This window comes from Hetaerina americana, unplaced genomic scaffold (assembly GCF_022747635.1).
Source record: "Hetaerina americana unplaced genomic scaffold, ioHetAmer1.1.p SCAF_1, whole genome shotgun sequence".
In the NCBI taxonomy this organism is placed as follows: Eukaryota; Metazoa; Arthropoda; class Insecta; order Odonata; family Calopterygidae; genus Hetaerina; species Hetaerina americana.
The window spans coordinates 51,424,166-51,449,695 of record NW_027286069.1 but is presented as its reverse complement, the minus strand read 5'-3'; the positions used below and the strand labels follow the sequence as shown (position 1 = coordinate 51,449,695).

General features: G+C 36.0%; 1 protein-coding gene across 1 annotated transcript in view; it reads left to right on the top strand.

The window, feature by feature from the left end:
• The first annotated feature begins 6,650 nt into the window (after window positions 1-6,650).
• Window positions 6,651-25,530, top strand: part of Golgin97 (Golgin 97) — a 36,175-nt gene continuing 17,295 nt past the window's right edge. Inside the window, exons 1-7 of the mRNA XM_071589677.1 lie at window positions 6,651-6,919; window positions 7,137-7,349; window positions 7,506-7,779; window positions 10,659-10,747; window positions 14,109-14,228; window positions 20,457-20,628; window positions 23,989-24,143. Of these exons, the coding sequence (XP_071445778.1) occupies window positions 7,143-7,349; window positions 7,506-7,779; window positions 10,659-10,747; window positions 14,109-14,228; window positions 20,457-20,628; window positions 23,989-24,143 (1,017 nt within the window). The 5' untranslated portion in view covers window positions 6,651-6,919; window positions 7,137-7,142. The remainder of the gene's footprint in view (window positions 6,920-7,136; window positions 7,350-7,505; window positions 7,780-10,658; window positions 10,748-14,108; window positions 14,229-20,456; window positions 20,629-23,988; window positions 24,144-25,530) is intronic.

The following is a 25,530-nucleotide window of genomic DNA, read 5'->3' as shown; positions in this document are numbered from 1 at the left end:
ATTAGAAAGACTCGTAGTAAACATGGGGCAAGCGACCGATCAAATTTAATTAGGATACGCAAAAGCTGAACCTATTGGTCAGCTAGGTAATTGTTCAGGTTTACATGCCACCAAGCAAATAGACGGAGGATTAACATGACAGGGTACACGATCAATTAAAAGGAATAATTTCGGATGCTCCTAGGAGGGAAACATATTTGTATGATAGTGATGGGGGATTGGAATGCGATGGCCGGCGGAGGAAGAGGCGGTAGTGAGGTTAGGGGCAAGGGTTTAGGAATAAGGAATGACCGCGGGGAGGAAGCAGTAGTGTTTTGCGGGAAATAAAGGGTCAATCATCACCAACACTTGGTTTAGACACCACAGGAGGCGTGCGTAAACATTAAAAATACCCGGGGAGTCGGAAATATATCAGTTAGACTATATTATGGTTAGGCACAGATTTAGGAACAGCGTGATTATTTTGCACGGTTTTCCGGGAGCGGATCATAATTTAGCACTGATGAAATGCGACGTCAGATTCACGAGGATAAAACAAGGAAGACGGATGAGGAGATGAAATATGGATGCATTCACGGGAATGATAAGAACGGAATACCAGCAGACTTTAGAGAAATAAATGAGTGAGGAAAGGGAGCTGGGTGCAATAGAAGAAAAATGGAATGTCAAAAATGGGATATCGATAGCCGCAAACGAAACTATACGAAAAATAGGAAAATTCCAGGAGAGTCATGGAGTACAGACAAGATGATGACAAAAATACACGAGAGAAGGAACTGGAAGAATGTTAACAGAAAGTTAGATAGAGGAAATTACCAAGAGTTAAATAATAAACTGGGGTGGGAAAACTAATAGAACCAAAGAAACGTGCGGAAGACGTAATGCGAGGCTATGGAATATCTAAAAAATTATGGCGAAATGGATTAACTGAGCAAAAGGTTAAAGCACTGTCAGGAAGTACGCAGGAAAAATCCGTGCAAGCAACAAAGATAAGCCCAGAAAATTATTAATTTGACCAGGGAAGATTCCAGAGAGATGAGAAAAATGCATAAGAGGGACCAATTGGTGACGAAATTTAACCATAAATTTTAGGCGTAGAAAGAGAATATCAAATAGGGGTAGCTTAGGTACAAGAAGACATTATGGCTTGACAGAAAAGGTGTTAAGAGAATTGAAATCGGTTAAGGTGGTGGGGGTAGACAGCGTTCCCGCGAAACTACGGAAGTAACATCGTCAGACCACGGCAGGGGTACAAATATTCGAGTGAAAATTATTTTGTGTGTGCGTAGTACCCTGCCACATACCCTAACGGTGGCTTGTAGGCTACTAAAAATACTACTACGAAGGGCTTAGGATAAAGTGGGAGGAAGAGTTCTTATACACTAATTTGCAGCAATTATAAGGGAAGAATTTATCCAGACGATATCGTCAGGTTAGTGTTAGTTCCTATCCCAATAAAAATAAAAAAGCAACCATATGTGAGGACTATAGAACAATAAGTTAGATTTCAAATGATTACTTAGGGTACAATCAGTTTGGGTTCAGAAAGGGGGGTGGTGCCATTGCAGTAATGAGGTACTACACTAATAGAGAGGAACATCGAATACGATTAGGATGCATTTGTTTCGTAGATTTCGAGAAGGCCTTAGATAGAGTGAACAGGGTAGAATTGATGAATGTGTAGTAAAAAATAGGAGTAAATTGGAGGTGACTTATCTGCAACCTGTACATGACAAATTCCACAAATGGAGAGTCGGGATGGGCAGTTAGGACGAGGGGTGAGACGGGTAACGCCCATGCTTTTCAACGCACATGTGAAGGAAATGGTTAAAGAGGTATGGGAAGAACTTGCGATAGGAATGAAAGTCGGTGGACAATTCATTAAAAGTTGGGTTTGCAGATGATAAAGGTTTAGTTTGTCAGTCAGTAAAGGGGTCGCAAATATTACTGAGCGAATTGGAAAGTCAGTGCGATAGGTATGGAATGAGAATTAATGCATGCAAAACAAACGTTATCCGATTTTCGAGAAAAAGTAAAGCTTCGTTAAATGTTAAAATATGATATCATAAACTACGAGTAGAGCAGGAACAGTTTACCTATCTCGGTAGTGGTTCGGACCAATATGGTGAAAGACGAGTTGTGACTAGCGATGGGATGTTATAAACGAGGGGACACCGTCCAGCAAGAGAGAAAAGAGTGGGCATAGGATAAGCATGTTGGGCGGAATGAAAGGAGGAAGGAAGAACACTTTAATGAATTTAAGGATTTATAGTAGTGTCGGATGTCAGGTATTGTTTTCTCAAGATACGTAAGTAAATGATTCGTTGTACCGCTGTATAGTCTGTGCTATCTAAAATCTACATTAAGCGGTAGAATACCAATAATAAGAATTGGGGCAGTGAAAATTCAATATTCTTTTCGGATTTTCAATCATTACAGCTTTTACCATTACATGTTATCAGAAGTTATCACTAAAAGGCTACGCCGTGAGAGAAAGTTACATTTTCTTAAGCTAAGGAATTGCATCTCTTAAATTAATTGGAAATAATCAAGGTATTTTTAATGAATGACTTAATAAGTTTTGATTGTCAATGCTCGGGATAGTGCCAAGACGAGGGAATTTACCTTACGGACAAGAAGGTACGAGGGTAGGCTGAAAAATATTGCACTCATGCTTTTAGAGCGTGAACAAAAACAAATAGCAAGGTCGGGCAAAAAGTACAGTAAAGTACAATTCTTAAGTTTCAAAATCATACATTTATTTTTCAACAAAGTCACCGATAAGGCTAATACATTTCTCCCAATGTGTAACTAGTTTTTTGATTCCGTCACTGAAAAACTCTTCCGACCTTTCTCGAAACCAGGACATGACAGCTGCCTTCACCTCATCGTCCGACGCGTAATGATTACCCTTGAGGTGTCTCTTGAGCTGAGGAAAAAATCGGGGGAATAAGGAGGGTGTGGAATTGGTTCAAATTTCAGGTTTCGTAGAGCCTCTCCAGTTGCGCGCGAAGTGTGGGACGGGCGATATCATGATGCAAGACAATTGGCGTCAGGCTTCCTTAAAAACAACAAACTTCTTCCTTGGAAATTCCATTATGCTTGGCGATACCCTTTAAAGTGATTCGCCGGTCATTTTGAATAAAATATTCGACGAGTTTACGATGTTTATCGTCTATGGCAGTGATGGGACGTCCGCTGCGTGTTTCATCATCAATTATGGCTTTCCAGGCTCGCAACTACCTAATTTTACTACCCAACGATTTACATCAGACCTATCAACACCATCGTCACCATAAACAGCCTGTAAACGACGATGAATCTCAGTAGGAGTCACTTTTTCAGCAGTTAAAAAATTCGATAACAGCATGCTGTTAAACTCGCGTATACATAGCACTAGAACACGTATCAATACTTCCGCTTCTCGTAATGCACTGGATGAATGAAACGACCTCAAACCTGCGCATGCATGGTGATGGGGAATGTTACTTCCACATGCCACCAGGAGTGCTTCTTAAGGCCATTTTATTTGTGGCCTACAAGCTTGTGTGCACTAGTTTTTAGCCTACACTCATATTTAAATTAAGAACTCATGAAAAGGAAGAAAGATGAAGGTAATGCTATTTGCTGCTCTAATTTGTAGATACAAGGCCATGTGGTCCACACTTCAATTTTTAAATCGATACCAAAGTTGTTATTGACCAAGAATGTTTCTGAAAAAATGTTGCCCTCCTTGGACATTGAACATTTATTAAGCCAGGAAATTATGTGCATTGGCCATCATGCGACTATAACCGGGCCTCCTCACTTTTGTTCCTGTCCACACAATTTATGAGTATTTTATTATTAGGCAGGTTGCTCCACCGTGCCCGATGAGTTCAAGTGTCCCGCAAAGAAATATTATCCAAACCTGAATGGTTAACGAAGAAGAATGACACGCCGCAGGATAAGCAAGCTGGATTTCTTGTTGAGGACAGGGCGACGTTATCTACTAACTGCGTGGCAAGATACCACTCGTTGCCCGGGTTTTAATAGTGGTCGGACTGAACAAAAAAGAGAAACTTCACTCTACGACCGATCCTTGTGAAAGAAATAACTAGGGGACCCTTATGCGGCATGCGGACGGACTGTGCCCAATCTGTAAGTAGTTCAATTAGTAATCTAATACTATTTTGCAACAAAAACAAAACACCTGTATACGGAACATTGTTGCACAGTTACGTCATACGTCAGGAATCCACGATAATGAAAGACGTGAAAGAAAAATAGATTCACTAGGATCAACAGCTCGCATTCTTAACCGAAAGAATACTTAGGGAGTTAACACCAATATTTGTTCTCCAAGCTGAAGATATAGAGTTTCTTCTTCTGAGTTCTGAGGATTTACGAGTTCATGCGTAACATTTTTGAAAGCTGTCAGTTAAATAATTTACACCTTCGATTTTATGGTGTCATACTTAATATTTTTTCAGATATAAATAAGCACACAAGTATCGTTACCGAATATACAAATTACTTTAGTAGCATTGGACTTTTGTTAAGTAAACCCACTTTCAAGTCTTGGCCTTGATTACCGCGACATATATCGAGGTAGAGACTGCAGTTGGCTGATGCGTGAAAATCGCGAGTGAAACGATGGGATCGAAAGACAGACTCATGTATTCATACTGCAAGAGCATCCGCTGTGGGATTGATAATTATTACAGGCACCTATCATGTTGAGGTAGCTTATGGGTGGCTCCTGGAGACAATGGCACATCTCCAAATGTTTCTAAGGTACCTCTGCACAAAATAATCGCCCTATGCACTACATTACTACTTTGTTTTTATGCTATGAAACGACTGAAGTAAAATGCACACAATATACATCTCCATCTATTTAATTAGGTACGACCAGTTTCAACGCAGCGGCGTCATCCTCAGATACAAAGTCTTTCATGTAGGTAGGCTGTAAACGTGAAAACATAGAATATATCATGAAACGACATGTGTAATGATTCTCATGGCTATCAATAAAAAAAAGTTTGAGAGAATTCCCTCCACGGGCCCACGTCCCTCGTGATTTTTCTCACATTTATTTACAGGCATAGGATCGTTCATGAGATATACCTCCCGATGTTAAGAGATATGGATTGCGCAACGTTGATATTCGTGAGTACATGAGGAACATATTCATAAATCGACTGAAAGTACTTCAAAATCAAATAAAAAATACCACCACCGTATTTCAAGATACCGTTGAGAATAGTCACCAATTCTCGCTTATAAACATTTAGTTAAGTACCTGGTGCTTACGAGCGAACTGGCGAGGCTGGCCAGAACTAAAACAATTGCACGGTTCGACCGTGCCATTGTGAGGATTACCGCTATATAACTTATAATAGCACAATGGAGCGTTCAATTCGTACTAAATGTACCACCAGAACATGAGCAATTCCCTAAGTTACGCACTCCTGCTACGGGCCGCAGGGTGACTATCAACAAGCAGCTGCAACGATCGCAAATATTTACGCACTACTATTTTTGTTGAATTTAAGATCTCACAACTAAATAGCGCTTGGAGGAGCTTGCATACCTCCAAGGCAATTTCGCATCAAACTTGCAACTAAACCTGACAAATCAGCTGCAGCTGACAAAAAAGAGCAAGACAAATAAATAAATATCGAACAATTCACTTGAAGGATTTAAACGGAAAGTATTACTAGTCTGGACCTCCATAATCGAAAGAGTAAAATACACGCTGACCATTCACGAATTCTCTGCATCACTAGACAAACTCCACACTTCATCGAATGCCGAGCACCACAATCCATGTACATGCTCTTGTTGATTTAAGAAAATCCTGGCCACATGCAGAAGGCCATTATTTAAACCAAGGTCTCGTACACTTACTTAAAAAGTTGTAAATTCTATACTAATGAAATTCTGCAAGCACATAGGCAAAAATTTCAGAATCAGTACACAAATTTAAATGGCCATTGGCCAGCTCGAAGTTTAAATTCACCATTCAACGAACGCTTGACACAATTTTTGAAAATTAATTAGCGATGGTGATAGACATGATAGATTGTTTAATTAAAGTATTTGGTTTGATAATATTACAGTGACACCTGGAGTTCCCGGAAAATTGCGGTTTCATTGTGGTGGACAAACACATCTCTCTATTGAACGATTACGGCGAAGGGAATGCGTTAATGCCGTTATCACCGTTACAAATTGGCAATTTTTATAAAATGGTTCGTTTTCTCCTTTCTGAATTAAGAACCAGGATGTAATCAATTACGGTGAAACTATTCAGAATAACATATACTTTTTACCAACAAAAATCTCGAAAAAACAATGCTGTGTTTGGCCGTTACAAAGGAAAACAATAACAGGACTTACGTTTCGTCGAAATCCATCGTTTCATCACATCCACCAGTCACCTTCAAAATGTCACTTTTCAATTTTGAGTTGAAAGAAGACATTCTGGCAAGAGTAAGCCTATCAAAACATGTAACACACAAACTAACCTACACAAACTATATAACCGCCACTTTCTTCATTCAAATACACTCTGTGCTTGTAGCGCTGCGAAGGAAGTGAAATTGATGAAACAGATGACTATGGCGCCGCAATTAATTTGGTGACTTCCGCTTAGGGCTGTACGAGATGAAAATTTTGGACACGTCTGGATTTTCGTGAAATTATTACATATTCGGCAGTCATTATTTTTAACTCTAGCATTGTAATTTTTTCGCATTTTAAATATCCGGAATTTTGTTTTCACCTGTCCTTAGTTGATTTGTTCAATTATGGGAAGCTAGGACTGGTATTTCAATGGAATCGGTCACTCCTACATTCGTGTAAATCGCTATTTGTCGAGTATGTTTGGGCAAGGATCTTCAATTAGGTTAAACAACACTTCAAGTTTATCTAAGTGAGTGAAATAAAAAATAACCTGCCTTGCATGTTGGCATGTGATCATCCAATAAGTTAATGAGGTGCACTGATGGAAATGAATCACTTTCATTCTTGTCATAATTCGTAATAATTGCTTATTTATCCACCTCGGATATCATATTTTATTTATTTATGCTATTCATTGAATTATAATGTAAAATATTGAAATCTTACTGTTGTGTTATTCTTCCCAGTTAGGAATGTTTGCAAACCTCAAAAACAAGATACGGGAGGAGACAGGTAGTGATGTAGCTAAACTGGCACCAATTCTTAATAGCCCACCGAATCAGCAAAGCAGGGTTATAGGGGTAGGTTCAAACAGACATTCAAATCATGGCTCGACTTCTAGTCTCTCCAGCTTTACTGAAGCAGATGGAACAAAAGAAGACACGCAGAGTGATGGGAAGGTAATTTATTCATTAGTATGTACCCTAAATGCGTTATTACTTCAAGTATAATTTTCGAGGAGCTTTATTAGAAGCATGTACTGTAATGGCATTGATATAAGAGAAATGTAAAACCATCTTTCATGTTTGTCATTGGACCTAACACTTTGATTTTAGGGTAGCTACAGTAGTGGGCGTGTGGGCGTAGTTGGACGAGGAGATCGAAGGGTCGAAGAAGAATGGGCACGTATATTGGAACGGAGAGATGCAGAATGGAGGCGAAAATTGGAGGACCAAGAAGCCGAAAATGCTGCAAAATTGGAAGAGAGTGCGGAAGAATGGAGACGCACACTTGAGTTACTTACTTCAGAGAAGGCAGTGCTTGAAGAGGAAAAAAGAGATGTGGTTCGACAGAAATTGGCTCTTGAGGAAGCATTAAAAGACGCCCGCGGTAAGAATACTATATTCCTGATGGAAGTAAAATACTTGTGTGATCATTTCATAGCTATATTTCAGTTATGTTTTGTTTCTTAAGAGCCTAAATACCTTTACGATAATTGGTACGAATACTACCACTGCTGGATTGATTGCTGCTGTGTGAGAGTGATTTCGTTATTTAAATGGTGCTACCTTTATTTTGCACTAAATATATTTATTCCGTGACATTTCGGTTGTAATTAATATTTTCTCTTTTATAGTCGAGTTTTAAAACCATGTGCTTTCAGTAATCTATTTTGTAAATTTACGATTTGTTATGGGGACAGTAATATTTATCATTTTTGGCTCTTAGTTAATGAATTCAAATTGGCTAGAGGAAATTGAAAAATATTCTATCAACTCATTTTAAAATCTGTAAGCTTACATTCATTCGCATCCAGATGTTTTTGGTATTATACCGCCTGTCTTCCTTGGTAAAGAGGGAATGAAATGACTTGGGTTCAGACTTGAATTTACTTGGCGTTTAGTGCATCATATTGGTTAAAACATGCAATAATTGGTGATGACTGAAATCAACATAGTTTCTCTATCCGCTGTGTTTTAGACCGTGTAAATAGGATTGTTTTCAATGTAACAGTACCCAATCTTTTTTTTAATCATCTAGTATTTATTTTATTATAATTTGCTTTGCCCCAAAAACCATTTTTCATGACCATTGAAATTCGTAATGCAAGGTAGTTTTATTGTAGGCAATTTAAGTATGCATGCATAAGGAATCTGTTAGTTGAAGATGCTCTGACTAAATTAACTTGGGAAAAACGTGTGATGAAAACCCATTTCTTATCTTGCCTTGCTAGATTAGTTTCCAGAAGCTACTTATATTGCACTGAAACTAATAATTGATAAGCGACTGTATCTCACTTTCATTTTGAGGAATAGATGTGTATTTTAGCATTATCATACTGATTCGAAGGCTTCTCAAAGATTATTTTACTCTAAGGATATGTACCACTCATTTATGTTAAATTAATATATTTCCTGCGTGAAGTGCTATTTTACTAAAGATGTTATTTTGGTATATCTCAAACATATATTATTGTCAACAGTGTGGTTATGTCCACACAGAAATAAGATACTGTGCACTATTCAGTTATCATACATGAGAAAGTAAATATGCAACAATGTGATTGGCTGGATATGAAGGCCAGATGCTTTTCCTCTTCAAGTTGGGTTTTGAAGCTTGAATTGAAGGATATAGTTTTTATTTTAGTCGGTGCTTAATTATAGAAAATGGTTGCTTTGCTGTGGCGGCCCTTTCAACATAATGTCAATTTGTGCTTCATAATGTGTATCTCATGTTTCCATTGAGTATTGTAATGATGTTGTTCTGAATTTGTGATAATGTGGGCACATTTCCTTAAAAATAAGGCGCAATGAAGAATATTGAAGCAAGGTAGGGGGAGTATCCATAAGGAATGAAAGTTAACTTAGCTAATGGGTCTGTATTGGCATTCTGGAGCTAACTCTTACATCGGTCTTTGAAGAGAGAATTCTTAGGTAGAGTCTTGGTAATTTCCCCAGAGAATGATAGTGAAGATTTAAAATTATAGTTAATCATGGTAAAGTGAATATATTTGAGTGTGCCAGTAGAGACAACACCCAAAAGATTTCATTGGATGAAAATTCCTCTTGCCATTTTCCCCATGATGAAGAAAAATGTGCGTCGACCATCCGAAATTATCATTTAAGCTAGGTCTAGGAATATGATGGAATGGGAAGAAGTTTTATAGCATTGTTGTCTAATTTCATCAGTAAGCTAGAGAAAGGAGGAAATTTATTGTGCATAATTGTAAGTATATTTTCATGCATGTTTAGAGAAAAAGAATTAGAACCAAACCAACAGAAAATGTCTTTGATGGAATCATTAGTGCATTTTGTTAATTTAGTCAGATTTCCTAACTTTACAGACGAGAAGTGTCATCCTCATGAAATATGGCAATGCTAGTAGTGAAGTAGTCATGGAGATCATTCATATAAGTAATGAATATTGAGCAGCCAAGAATCATCCCTGAAGGGAAACCACAGTGTATTAAGAGTGGTGCAAATTTTTCCTGGGTTAGGATAATTTGAGAGTAATTGTCTGCTTTTCTCCTATTAGTAAGGAAAGATATTATCCATTTTAAGGAGTTAACATTGATGCCTGTACTTTTTAGTTTGGAAGTATTTTATGTGCATGGCAGTAAAAGAGCTTTTGAAATGTTGTAGGACATACTTAATGACATTATGTTGTCATTTAAGATCTCTCAGAGAATAAAGCTCAGCTGGCTACCATGTAGTAAAAACTGTTTTACTTCTACATAAATATGTACCAGCTTTTCTTCCTATAGTGATACCATGCAGAGTGGCGGCAGGATTAAAGCTCGTGATGATATCTTTCCCTTCTGGAGCACCCGTCACATATTCGGGATTAGGCTAGTCACTGTCAAATGAGGTGAAACGAGGGAAACATTGTCTTCCTCAGGTTGCTGGAGGGAAATCTGGAGAGCAGGGCTATTGGGGAGATTGGGCCTAGTTCTTCAAATGGGAATGAGTCCCAGCAGAACAGGGCAGGAAGGAAATGGTTGTGTTGGGTCAATAGCCCTAATGGTATTCGACTTCAATGAGTCTATGTACTGCCGGGAAGCAATTGGGAAAGAAAGACAGAAGTTACCTACAATTGGGTACTTTTTCTTCAAATGAGAGTTATAAGAGAGCCATTCCATCTATTTGCTTTAGGACAATTTGGCCAGTATATTCCATTGGTGAGGGCTACATCTCAGATGATATGGAAAGTTTTGTTACTTTATTTATTCAAAATTAACTATTTAAACCTTCTGATGTTATTTCTTTCAGAGTACAAGAAAAAAGCAATCCAGTATCAAGAGGACATGGACCAGTTGGAAGGTTTTCAAACACAGGAAATGTCAAAAATTAAACATTTAGTAAGTATACCCTGGACACTATTATTAGTATCATTCACCAAATTGTTACAATCATAAAACTCTTTGAAGGGACTACAAGTGCTAGTCCAGACGAAGAAGACCATTTTTTGGCCTTTTCTAATGAACTTGACTGAATATGTATAACCTAATTATGGTAATGAGGCTTTCCTCTAACTTTTCCATACAGGCTTGAGTCTTGCTCAGAAACATTTCATTCTGGCTTAGTTTTCACTATTCATAAATTCCAGAGTTTGAGCAATTCTCGCACAGGACGAGCCATAGGTTTATTAAAACCCTAGACAGAAGGGATGCTATGAGGAGACATTACCTTTCCATATAAAGGCACTCATGGCAAACTTTTATTTTGGTGTCTCTAACCCAGGTTCAGCTTATGCCTTAAATTGACACCCACTGCTTTCAAAATTTGGAGCACCATGTATTTGCTACCCTTCATGGATCCAATTACTGTCACCATGAGCATCTGCTCACCTTGTGTTTATGTTTATTTGCCTTTGATTATATAATCATTTCACAGTGATGTACTTGGTGCATAGCTAAGAATATTTGCAAAAATATTGACTTATCAGCAAAAGTACTCCCTTTCTGAATTACTCCTATGTTAAAATGTAAATAAAATATGGCTATGACATAGCATATTCCTCTAAAAAATATCCTTGATAAAAAAGATATATTTGATGATTAATATGATTTTATTATGCTGATGCATGTTAGAAATTATTTGAGTTATATCTTACTTGCCAAAATGAGGTCTCAAAGAGTGCTCATAGGATGAATATGTGTATATTCGGTATTCAATTTGATAATAACATCTACACAGGGTACATGCTTTGTCTTGGTTTTTGACACATGTACTTCTATTTAAAAAGTTTGTTTTCTTCCTTCTCATTGTTCCCATTGAAAGTTACATACTGTTTTTCAATGCCGTAGCTTAACATTATTAATGAGGATAATGTTTTACACATTTTAGTTAACTTACAAGACTCGTATTAACAATTTTGATTAGTTCCAGAAGAGTGGAAGAGAATAATTACACAAACATGAATATTAACATGAAGTCTGTAACTTTTCTCAATGGGAGAAAAGAGAAAAGTTTTCTCCTGATGCCATATCTGACAGAGAAAACTTTTTATTCTCACAGGAAGGATTAGTGAATTTAAAAATATTTCTTTGGAAATATATCAAGTTCATTCTGTCAGATCTTGTAGTCTAGAATGAAGAAATCACCCATCACAAGTTTTAATCATCTGTAAGTATTTGAGTTGTGAATTTAGCCACTCAAAGTAATTATTATCCACTATTTTATTCATTAAAGAAAAGGTGGGAATTATTTTATTCTTTGGTTATCTTCCAGAAAGAAATTTTCAATGTTTTATGTAGATGAAGTATAACCAGCACAAATCATGATGAGATGCCAAAAATAGATGATAGAAATTTATATTTCAAACTTAGAGTCCACTCTGATTTTGGCTGGGGAATAAATAATATTTGGAGAATACAACAACGTTTGAAAGAAACATGAGTTAGATGATGGCTCTCTGATACTGTAATTCCATTCCCTTTGTGATTCCCTAGAAGGAGATTGTGTTGAAAAATAAAACAAAATCTACCCATAGTAATTTGTTTTTCTATTTTTTCCCAAGGACTTATTGAATGAACCATTAACAAATTTTCAGAATATATATTATCTTCCACAGTCTGTAACTCTACATTCTTTACAAGCAATGATGTCACTCATATTCTTTATTATATTTCTCACTTATGCTCCCCTTGCTTGACTCCTCTTTACCGATTCTAAAACAACTTATTTCCTTGAAATCGTTGTGGATATATGTTTCTAGTATTTTTTTATTCTTTCTTTGCTTTCAGAGCATCCTTATGTTCATTTCTTTCCTCTCTGTAAAATTCCTGCACTATCTTCCAAGCCCTGCCATAAGCCATGCCTTTATCTGTTATCATTCTCTTAAATGCATCACCTTTCATTCTCTTAAATGTGTACTTCATACTTATTTTTTGTTTTGTCAATATATTTCCCATTCCACCTAATTCAAATTCAGCTAATCTGTGAGAGTATGGCCCTTTTGCCTTTTTATATCTTAATGTTGCAGATTTTATTCTTTCAATTGCTTTTGTGCACTAATCTTCCTTGCAGTCCACTTTTCTCTCAAGATCTAAATAAAAATGTAATGAATTAATGATTCAGTTTATACTTGAACCATTTATTCAAGTCTGTCATTTTTCCGTGTGTACAAATGGTTTTCCCCATTAATTCACTCAGGGATCGCCAAATGGACCTACCATTTATTCATAGGTGTCACTTCCAAAACTAAGCCTAACATTCATGCCTCCCAATACCATTATGCATTCACCAGGGTCACACTAATGCAAACATCTCTCCGATTTTCCCAGAACTCATCCTTCATGCATTGATTGTCACTATTCACTGGTGAATAACAAGCTACAATGACAACTCTTCAAAAACTACCTTTAATATATACTAAGAGCAGTCATGGAGATACTGACCAGTTATTTAGCACCTGCATATCACTATCTCATTCAGAATCAACCCGATAGCCTTACTGGGTACACTATCATAAACTCCTGACCATGATGCAAAAACATTAACTTTTAATTAAACAACAGTTCAATCCTTGCTCTCACAAATAGGACACCCATTAATCTATCTGTCATTTAATTTATTAACTCCATTTTCTTTTCCATTCACACCTCTCATACTCCAGGTACCAATAGTCCACGTAACATATCTGTTTCTTAAGTGGCCAATCAAATGAGGCCTGTACTGTCCATCATCAGATCAGTTTGATTTCAATAAAATAATTAAAGGTAGGTATGTTATACACAGTTAAGTAAGTTGTACAGCCTTAGCTTTTCCTCTTATAGATGCAACATTATCTGCTAATAGTTATAGCTAACTGGTCAGTTTTGGCACTCATTTGTCAGTATGCTCCAAGGGAAACCAAAGCTCATTGTTACTCCAGGCCTAATTTTGCTATTCTAAACAAGTTATCCTCACTTTAGAGGTTTCTGCCCCAATAACCAGCATCACAAGCCCAATCACCAGAAGGTATTTGCAGTCTACTGACAGGCTGCAAACACTAATCCCTTGAGACTTTGGTGACACTGTTGTGTATTTTTATATTGAATGCACTGTTTCATGATGTCATAAACATCACTCAACACTTAAATTGATTTTTCCCCAAGGCAAATAGATGAGATTTTTAAATAAGTGATACCTAAACTTCGGATTTGCCTAGGAATAAGGTTGATAAATGGTGCCATTATTTATTTTAAACATGTAAATGCTTCATTCTTTTACTTTTAGCTGTTGGTGAAAGAGCAGGAGTTGGAGGAAAAGAGCCAACAACTGAAAGAGAGTGAATCAAAATGTGATTCATTAAGAAGTGAACTTCGAAGTCATGCTCAGCAACTTAATAACCTCCAGGTGAGCATCATATACATATCAAGGTGTTCTTAAAAGTTAATATGAGTGTAATCTGAACTTCTTACCAATCTCTTTATGAATAGTAATCAGAATCGGTTTTACATAATTTTTATATTGTGGTTTATGCTTCCAGGTATGGGTGAAGTTTTTAAATATGTAATTAATTTATTAATGCATACAAATGCAGTTGCTTGATTCATAGTTACTAATGCAAGAATAGCCTAGCATACTAATATGTATAATAATGTATATTTAAAAATTGGCACACTGTAATGGCTTTAATTAATTGTTATTAGTTCATTAAGTGTGATGCCATTTGACCCCCTGTTTTATGAACAAGGTATTGTGTAGGCATTATTTTTTGCAAAAGGGGAAAACATTACTAGATCTTTTTTTTTGGTAAAAGGTTAAAAATTCTGCTAAAATTCTAAGCTCTCGGATGAACTGAGCTCATGCATCTAATGATGCATGTAGAACAACTAAGCTTCTAGTGTGCATGGCTGGCTTATGGTACATAGTGTGTACAGCCCCCTGCACAGAATATTTTACCTAAGGAGACATAGCGAGTGACTAGTTCACAAATGGAATCCCTAGGGAAATATTAAATGTAATAGTTAATGTGGTAAGTAGTGTAAATCATTTTTGCATGCTGCCCTATAATTATTCAGTCAACCCCTCATTCATCTTAAAAATATATATATTTTAGGTTATTAGTAATAAGCCCCTCTAACTTATAATCATGTAATTGTTCCAGGGTATGAGGTGGAGTAAATTTAAGTAAACTAAAGATTATTTTATATTTTACTTTGAAATAATATAGCTTGACAGTTCTCTTATATTATCACTGAAGCACTGTGAATTGAATATTTTTCATTCATTTATATTTTATTGAAATACTATCTTAAAGCTGCAAAGTACTCTTAGGATTGCTGTTGGTGTGTATCTCCTCACATCTCAAAAAAACAATATGCACTGATATTGCTGTTCATTTTAGTGGTTTGTGTTAAGTATTTGGTGACTCCTGGAAACTATCACATGCACCCATGTTGTGAATCTTGTGTTGTCTGGCTTTGGAGAATGAATTCACTTGTTTCACCAATGTTTAACCAAGCATTTGGCTCTCTTCTGTCATTTCATTTGGCCAGAACAATAGGTTTTCCGAGTCATTGTTGCTGTTTTATCCTGATCGGTTGCATTTTGGGGCTATTGTGTTGTGTTTTCAAGATTGTTTCATTCATCAGATGGATTGCATCTGGCAATGAAGGAACTCAACTGAGATAATTCAACAGTCTGCTCACATGTCTTTTGAATCACTGTTCTTGCTACAAGATGGCTGATTTTGACTGTTTGGTCTCATCATGCTCAAAAAAATTCTTTGAAGACAACAAAGTGGTCTTGGTTCACAGTTTGTCACTTGAGTAGGTTTTACACCTGCCAGCATGTTACATTTTGGCAACTCACACTTCATCAGGCTTTTCGGTTTGAGCTGTTGTCTGCGAGTAAGTGCACAGAAATTAGACCATTTGTCCTGAGGCTGTCGGTTGGTTGACATCAGTCAGGGCTTCGTGTTCCCGAGTTGCTGGTGGAGTTTAATCAGATCTATTATCAACATTGCTGCCCTCTCAGGAGTTGTCTCTCCATTGAAGGGATCCAATGTCTGCACATTTATGTGGCTGCTAAATTTCTCTGTTGCAAAGGTATGTGTGCATGCGTTTTTTTTATTTTGGCCTCTTATACTTGTGTTGTCTTCTCTTTATGTGTGAGCTTTTATTTATGGTGGTGCATGCAGAATGTAATTTTTGCCAAAAGTAATTCTATTTGTCCTCCTTTCCATTCACTAGCTTTGAACTAACTTCTTATTGTGAACTGTAAATGTCAAATGCTTTACTTTCCCTTACTTTTATGAAATCTGTTGATGCGCATATTCCTTACGTTTACCTGCATATTTGATGCATAGTGCACTTAATATTTTCCTTGCTGAGGTTTTGCTCTTGATGGTGCTTTTTCTTATCCATTTGACTTAGGACCAACTTCCAATGTATACTTTTTTGTGCTTGTGAGTATGTATCCTCTGGAAATAATTCATTTTTTATTTATATTCAACTTAAATTATAGTTCTAGGATTGTGTCATATATGTGCATTTTTTCAGTTTCCCATTTGAACCATTTGCAGAATTACTGCTATTTGTCTGTTAAGGCTTTAGCTAGATTATTAATAAGCTGATATCCTGGAATTTCCATCATTGAAGTTTCTTAGAAGTGGCAGATTTTAAAATGATAACTACCTGTGGCACACTTAGTCCTGTCAGCTTATTACGACTTTTTTCATTCAGAATTGGTGTTGATTTATTATAATCCGGGTATTCTTGAGCTTAGATGGCTTGAGAAATAACAGACTCCCAAGTTGTCATTATAAGTGATTATCTTTTTATTAGGGGTGTGCAGTGCAGAATTTTTCCGATGTATCAAATTTTCAATTAAATGTTAATATTTTGGTGAACTAATAATTAACTAATCAACGGGCAAAATTTCTATTAAAGAATATAATTAATAGCTAATAATTGACCAAATATGATTATATTAGGGTCAGAAAAAATTCATAGAGGAAATTGATGGGCTCATAAGAGCTTCTTATATTTTACTAATTCCACCAATTTTTTCAAAGCCAAAATGAAGGTGTTTGATGGCAAATGCAGGCATGTGTTTGGTGCTGGAAATCATCAAATTATTCATCTTTGCTCTGCCGTGGCATTATTTTCAAAAACATGATTCCTATACATCAAATTGAACTCTTTTATGTATAGATGCTTCTGCTAGTCATATATTTTTTTAATTGTATGATAAATAATAACTGCTAAAGTGAAGTGACAGCAATAACTATTAGTATAGATCCTAGAGAAATCTAGTTTTTAAGTGCCAATTTAAATGAAAGATGTGGCAGTAAAAAATCCCTGCTAGTGTTCATGGGTGTACACCGGAATCTTGATACAAAAAGAGCTCATATTCCATGAAAAATCACTCGATGCAATGAGTTATTGTGATTTGCTCAATTTGTTATCATTCATGAGGTTGGCTTAGAAATATAATTGAAAATACGTAACTCTCCATGCCCAAATGATTTTATGAAGGAATTAAATATCTGGAGCAAACTGCAATGAACTCTCAATTTGTATGTTAATTAACTTTACTATTTTGTGTATTAATATTCCCATGTAATAATACTTTTTCAGATAATTTTCTTAAAAATAAATATGCTTCACAGAAAGGAAGGACAAAGTAAAAATTTTTAAGGTATTCTTTTCTCAGTAAAAAAATTGATACTTATCAGAGCCCCCAAATCATTTGTAGCCACAAGTAGCTCATCAGTAGCATCTCAGTGGAGGAGCTTCCTGCCTCGAATGTTTTGTACTTTGATTATTGGCCTGCATTGCGCAATATTGATGTGTGCATTATGGGCAATTAATTAGACAGAAATATATGTCTTCAAGAAAATTTAGTATTGATAGATCTCTGGCTATCCCAGCAAAGAAAGTGAACGGAGATTTCTCAGGTTATCTACTGGGTGGCTTTGGATCACCTTGAAGGCTAAATCTCGGATCACCTTTAGTGTATCCATTACACTTCACTCTGAAGATAATGGTAAAGTTGAGGCTTTGAAATGCCCAGGCCTGGAAATTTGGATAAATTTAAGACCTCTGCGTAGAAGAATATTGAGTACATATATATTTTTAAGAGCATTCAAATAAGTTACTTTATTCATGGGAATAAATCAGCCATGTTCTTGGTGCTCTGTAGAAAAGTTATTTTTACAAAGAATAGCATTTTTTTGCCATTGGTTGCAAATGTTTTGAATGGATAATTTTGAGACTGTCTTTCGTAGAAATACTTTGGGTAAATACCAAAAGTATATGTTGAAGTGTTTGTAACATTTTTCAAAAAAAATTTTCAATTTGGTTTAGTTAAATTAAAGGAGAGAAGCAAGTAGTAGTTGTAGAGGAGGCGACCAACAGCTGAGGTCATTTGCACCATTAGGGATTGACAGGAAAGGATGAAGGGTGGAGAGAAACCTGGCATTGGCATTAGTCTACTCTTAACGAAAGGTGTCTTGTCTTGTCAATTTTATTTAAATGTTAATATTAGTTTTAAAATTATACAAGCTAACCCCAAATTTAATTTTAGCGTTAACATGGACCTCTTCTATGGTAGTATCAATGTAATTAACAAAGATACCAATCCATGATTTAGTCAAGCACCAATTCCCTTATGATATAATCTGCCCATTGGATAGCATATGTGCTTCTAACAGCCAAAAGGACTAGTTTATTGAAATTCTAGGTGTCAGAGAAAATTCATTAGTGAATCCAAAAGTTATTGGAAAACAAAAACGCCTTCAACAACATTATATGCAATGCACTATGAAAATTGTTTGAGGTTCATGCATTGATCAATAGTTGTTAATTTAATACCATATTAGTAGCAGCATTTACTAATATTGAGGCCAAGACTTTTTTGAGATTGCTGAAACGCTGCCTCTCCAGATAAATAAAATCATAAGTCTAGTAATCAATCTTAAGGTTGGTTTGGCAGGTGATGGAAGAGTTCACCGTACTAAATCCAGCATCATGTAAAATTCACACATCAGGATAGGGGGGCCAGGGCCTGTTCCTGTGCTAACTATGGGGCCCAGGAAGATCTGGTCCCGGAAAAATCCCACAGCTTGGGTGGAGGGTGCCCAGAGAGGTGGCCGAGGAACTGCACCCTAGCCCTACAGTTATTAGTCAAACACTACCCCCGGACTACCGTGACTCACCTCCAGATAAATAATATTTCTAAAATATCCACGGAAGAGTTGTTGCCATTTCATTCAGTTTGTACTGCCTACAGAAATGACAGCCTTAACTGAGCATTTTATTTTATGCTATTTGAGCTTATTTATAAGCATTACAACCAATTGGTATTTAGAATTTCACTCTTAGTTATTTTGAATTGATTTAATTTAGCATATCTATTTATATTTGTCTTAAATGTCATTATTGTTGAGAGTAAAGAGAGTGGGTGATATACCAGTTTGTTTAAACATTTTTCAAAATTTCAAATGCTGTTGACTACATCATTAGACACATCTCCTAAATGGCAATATCCCCTTTATTCATGGATACATAGTTTATTCATGGATACATAGGTTTACTGCTTAGATCAATGAATTGATAAGTTTTGAGTCAATCATTTATGAAGCATTTATTATTGTATTTGGCTATGTAGTATAACTCTTTTGAAGCTGCTGTTGGGTCTTCCATGACAAACAGTCAATTACAAATGCTATGTCACTCTTTATCTATTACATGAAGTCACCCTATCCGTATTTTAATTATAAATAACTGATGTAAATTTGATTACAGTCATTAAACATGGGGAGGTAATAATATTATTTAGTGATTTGCTGTACACTACATTTTAGTGGTCATTACATTATTAAATTATTTTTATTTTAGGTACAGACTTTAGTGTTAAATTGTACCTTTCACTAGGCCTTTAATGCTAGTGAAGCAGTTTTATGTAGAAGCTGGAGTCTGGGATTTTTTAATTATAACTTCCTCTCCATTTTGAAGTAATACCTATGATTTTCAAATTATAATGATTTAGTTGGGAGGTTTAGTCCCTAGAATATTATCTATCTCCTTCAATGCGGGCTAAAAGACTATAATTTGGAAAACATTTTAGCAGGTTGTTGAAATATCAAGGACTATACTCAAACTGATTTTGTGTAATGATTTAGCAAACTTTCATGTGAAACATAAAAAGACGTTTGTGAAAGTGTTGGGTTCTACAACTTATTGGTTCCACTTTGGTGACATTTCGCGTGATTCTCTTGGAGAATATCATCACTAATCTGTAAATATAAAACTGTACATAAAACACTCATGTTACTTTGCACTTCATAATTAGTATGATAAACTTTTTAGGTGTGTATGTTTCACTGAGAAATTGAACTTGTCTGCAAACGTAATTTAGTGTTCAAGTTATTTGATTAACAATTAACTAATGTTGTGAATAATACTAGTTAAATATGAAAGTGTATTCTGTGGCTAAAGACTTCTAATTATGGGATTAAATGTCTCTAGACTAGTATTATTTTTGTGTATGCAAAAAATGTTCATCAATCTTTGATGACTATTAAAAGTGCCTTACATATGGTATATGTGAATTGTTGGGGGCATGTGGCTACAGGACGAACTTGAGGCTCTTCGTCATTCGAATGAGCAGAAAAGGGGCGAGCTGTCAAGTGACCTTCAAAGAAGTGAGGAAGAGGTACGGCACTTGCGTAGCCGAGTGTTGTTACTAGAGGAGAGAATACGAGAGGAAGAAAGGAATTTGCTCCTTCAGACGGAAAATGGTGGAGGTGAGTTTCATTGTTCAAGGTATCATTTACTTTTCCTTTCATTCTAAATTTTGTAATTATTTTTGTAAATGTTAAGACGTGTGCCATAAGTAGTTATTCCAGTATTTTGACTGTACTGATCTTAGGAATGTAATAGCGAATTGTTTTATCATTCTGACATATTATTGATTTAACTGTGTTGGGACATTATATTGATACCCATTCACAACAGCTGATTGTTGTTGTGGGTGGGTTGGCTTTGACAGGAGCCTTGGGCCCTTAAATCTCTTGGTCCATTGTGCCCACCCATTTGTAACCTGTGTGCTACATGCAGACAGGGGATAAGAACATCAAAGCAAAGTTATGGAGGTCACCTATCAAACCTCCATCTAGACCCCATATTTTTTAACTTAGGTGAGCTACTTGCAACTGGTGTTTCAATGCGGCTAAACCCTTGTCTTACTCACAAGAACTACCTATGGGTCTGATTAGGCCTGATGATGACTGAGTAAGTCGAAACCTAGGTCATGCATAATAAAATATATGTGGAAGAACATAGTATTTTCTTTTCCAATATGAATCACTTCCATGAAGTGACGCCTCAAACCATTCTATTCAAGAACCATCTACATGTATATTCATTGACAACAAGAAATAACTGTGTATTCATTACAAACTGTGCGTATAATTCACCGTAATAATGATGTAGGCACTTTGAGTGATTTTCTGATGAAAAGTGAACTGTTATATTATCAGTGCTCATTTGTGTATTTGCTATTTAAAGATCTTATATCCCTTTGATTACTTTTGCAGAGCTTGTTTTCAAAAGTTATCTAGTCCAAATAAAAATACAAAATTTCGTAAAACCTTTGATGGATTGGGTATGTTTTTCTTTTAGAACTGAAATTTGACAATTCGTTGTAGATAATGTGATACAGTTACAATAGCAAACTTCAAATTAGCTTCAAATAAACTTTGTTAGTAGCTTAAGGAAATCAGTGTCGGTTAGCATTGGTAGCTGGCACCAGTTTTTGAACATTTTGAAATTACTACTTGCAAGGTCTCCTTGCAATTATTGCTCCTAGATTTGAATGGCCATGAAATAGGAGGAATCACTTTGCAGTTAATGTAGTTACTTTGGCTCCAAGATCCTAGTGACCTCTTTTAGTATCCTGAGGAAGTGAGGTAATTGTGTATTTTTTGATATAGTTTAGTCTTTTCTTTGTCAGGAAGGTGCGGTAAATTGGTTTTTCTTTGAGAAAAAAGAATATTGCTGCATATTTCATGGCAATGTTTATGTCAGATGTCACAAAATGGGTTGCAAGATGTTTTCAAAATAGCTTTTATGACAGGTATTTTGTCTTATTTGAAAGGTTATCTACAGGGAAAGTAGTAGGAATTAATTTCAGATGTATATTTTTCATCAACCCACATCTATTGTTTAACCCATTTAAAACAATTTCTTATATTGATGCTGATCATTTGAGTGTTAACATGTAATATTTTAAGATTAAATTAATTTGCTTAAATGGGAGAAGCATGTACGAGGTCTGTTCAAAAAGTATCGTGACTTTTGTGTTTTTTCGAAAATTATTTATTTATTCATGAATATCTATTTTGTCCCCTTCAAAGTAACCCCCATTAGATATTATACTCTTGTGCCAATGTTTTTTCCAATCCTCGAAGCACTTCAAAAAATCATTTTTTGTGATCTTGTTCAGCTCCTCCTTCAATGCAGTCTTTATCTCGTCAATCGCAGCGTAGCGTCGTCCTTTCAAGGGCCTCTTCAGTTTCGGGATCAAGAAAAAGTCACTGGGGGCCAAATCTGGGGAATACGGTGGCTGCAGCATCATTGGTGTGTTGCTTTTGGCCAAAAATTTTGCGTACAAGTTATCATGTGTGAGCAGGGGCGTTGTCATGGTGCAAAAGCCAATATTTGTTCTTCCACAAATCTGGGCATTTGTGGCAGATTGCTTCATGCAAATTGCGCATAACTTGCAGGTATTATTCCTTATTTACTGTTCTACCCTGTGGCAAGAACTCATTATGCTCCATGCCCCTGTAATCGAAGAAAAGTGTAAGCAAAACTTTAACATTTGACTGAACTTGGCATGCTTTTTTCGGTCTTGGCTCATGCTGCAGCTTCCATTGGGATGATTGAGCTTTAGTTTCCACGTTATAATCATAAACCCATTATTTGTCACCAGTTAAGACCCTCTGGAGCAAATTAGTGTTGTCGTGGACAGAGTCCAACACCTCATTAGCAATGTTAATGCATTGCTGTTTTTGGTCGAAATTGAGCAACTTTTGTGCGGATTTTGCGGTTATCCATGTCATGCCCACATCATTGGTAAAAATCGAATAGCACGAGGCAATCAATATGTTTAGGTGCTCAGCAACTTCTCTAACGGTGATTCGATGATTGGCCAATATTATTTCCTTCACTTCATAAATGGTTTTGTCTGTTGTTGACGTGCTCGGGCATCCGGCACGCTCTTCATCATTCACATCTTCTTGGCCCTCTGAGAATATTTTGTACCACCGATAAACGTTGCTTCGGTCCAAGGTAGCTTCTCCATATGCCACAGTCAACATTTAGAATGCGTCCACGCACTTAATTTAGTTTTTCACGCAAAATATGATACAGATTCTTTGATCCATTTTTTGGAACAGGCAAAAATCGAAGACAAACCAAAACCCATCCAAGCAAAACAGCTGTCAACAATTAACTGGGCATTCAAAGTGGCTGAACTTTTTGGCACAAGTGAGAGACATAAGTGCCAACATAGAGCCACAAAAAATCAAATGTATGTAACCCACGAAAATTCAAAATTTGCAGTACTTTTTGAACAGACCTCGTAATGCGGAATCATTTGTTTTCATGGAGACATGAAGTGTATACATCTATGTGGTGAGCGACCACCACAATAATAATATCAACCTTGATATATTGTAGAGTCTTGCTAACTGATTTAAATGGAACCATGAAGTTATCTGTCTTTGATTTGAAGTCTAGGTTAATATACTGGTGTACCAATTTACCCAGTTTGTTTTTGGTCCGTGAGTTAATTCTTTAATCAGTGAACTTTTCTTAATGGCAATCTTATATGCCAGGATCAATAGTTTTTATATTGATATATTGAAATTGTGATGGGGTATCTAAAGGTTGATTCAGAGTTCAGATTGGCATAATTATTTATCCAGGACTGAAAATACTTATCCAAATCAGCCTAAAGGTTATGTAAGTTATTTTTTCAATTCTATGTGGTAAACTATGTTGCTTATTGTCTTATATTTACTACTTATTACAGCTTTTAATTGTAGGAAGTCAGTGATGTTGATTTATTTGTGCTCACATTAGCTTTAATTTCTCTGGGGCAGACATTGGAAGTGGGGAAGAGCTTAGCATTAGTTCCAAAACGGCAGGACTCCTAGCAGAGAGGGCAAGACTAGAGAGGGCTTTAGAAGAAGCCCATGAACATGTTTCTGAAGTAAAGGCTTCATGGAGTCGTAGGATTGCATCCTTGGAGACGCAGGTCAGTTTTCGTGCAATAATTTATCTGAGCATTTCATATTCTTTTATATGTTGTAGCTAGTTTTTGTTTTGTAGAAAGGTATGTGATTGTCCCAGTTGTCCATTTACCAAAGAATTACATTTATGTACAGTGCAATGCTATAATACTAAAACTGTAGGAACCAATCACAGAACAGTTAAAAGGATCAAGTTTTTCGGCAAAACGGCTGGGAAATTCTATAAATAAAATTTATTGCAATCTTATAGTTGGAAAAATATTCTTAGTGTCAGTTTTTTTCTATTCATCAAAATGTGAAATACCTAGGTTGACATAAATTTGTATTCTTGTTTTTTGTGTAACTATACCTGTAAAGTAAATTAAATTGAAATATTTATTACTGGCATGCATACACATATGTTAGTGAGTCTTAAAATCAAATGATGGCATTAAATTGCATGACAAATACTTATGCTAATTTATGGTAAAAATTATTTACAATCACATTGACTCTCCCGAAAGTGTTCATAACTTCAAACAACATTGGAATTGGAATTATATAGGATCTGGAGTGCAGCTTTGACCAAAGTTGGGACCATGCTGGGATTAGCGGACCACTACAAAACTTTGTATAGTGAAAGAATACTTAAAATCATGAGATCCATGTTTTTTGAAAAAACGTTCATTTGACCATAGTTTTCAATAATATTTATTTGAAAATTTAGGAGAAGAAGCTACCATATTGAAGTATTTTACTACTGAAGGATCTCAGGTTTTCCCGGCGTATGGTATTCAAGAAGTTCTCTCGGGTTTCCCACCGGGTCAGGTTGCAGTACACCGACGTTTCGAAGGCTGACTCTGCCATCGTCTTCAGGGTGAAGTCACTTCTGAAGACGATGGCAGAGTCAGCCTTCGAAACGTCGGTGTACTGCAACCTGACCCAGTGGGAAACCCGAGAGAACTTCTTGAATATTTTACTACTAATACCTCTTCCAACCAAATTATTAGGCTAGGGGTAGTGTCCAAATCTTAATATGGTTTCCTGAGTTGATACTTAGTACCTGAACGTTCTTCCCTCCATGAAATAGGCTGTTTTCAATCTTGTGTTTAGTAACTGCATAAATTTTGTTTTTTTAGTTATATTTCTTTATTTATTGTCATGCTTTTTATTTTCTTTATTGATTTTAATTCATTTTCACCAACATGCATGCATTTAATGGTATTTTTATGCATGCCTGAGATACAATGAGTAATTTGTTGGACATGAAAAATTCCCTTTAATATCACTTCTATACTGCAACTCTGTAGTTAGAGAGGATTGTTGTTGTGTGAAAAATATATAAATTGGTATAATAAATGAAAGTCAAATAAAATTAGGTTGGTACAAAAAATTAAAAAGTAAACTAAAAAA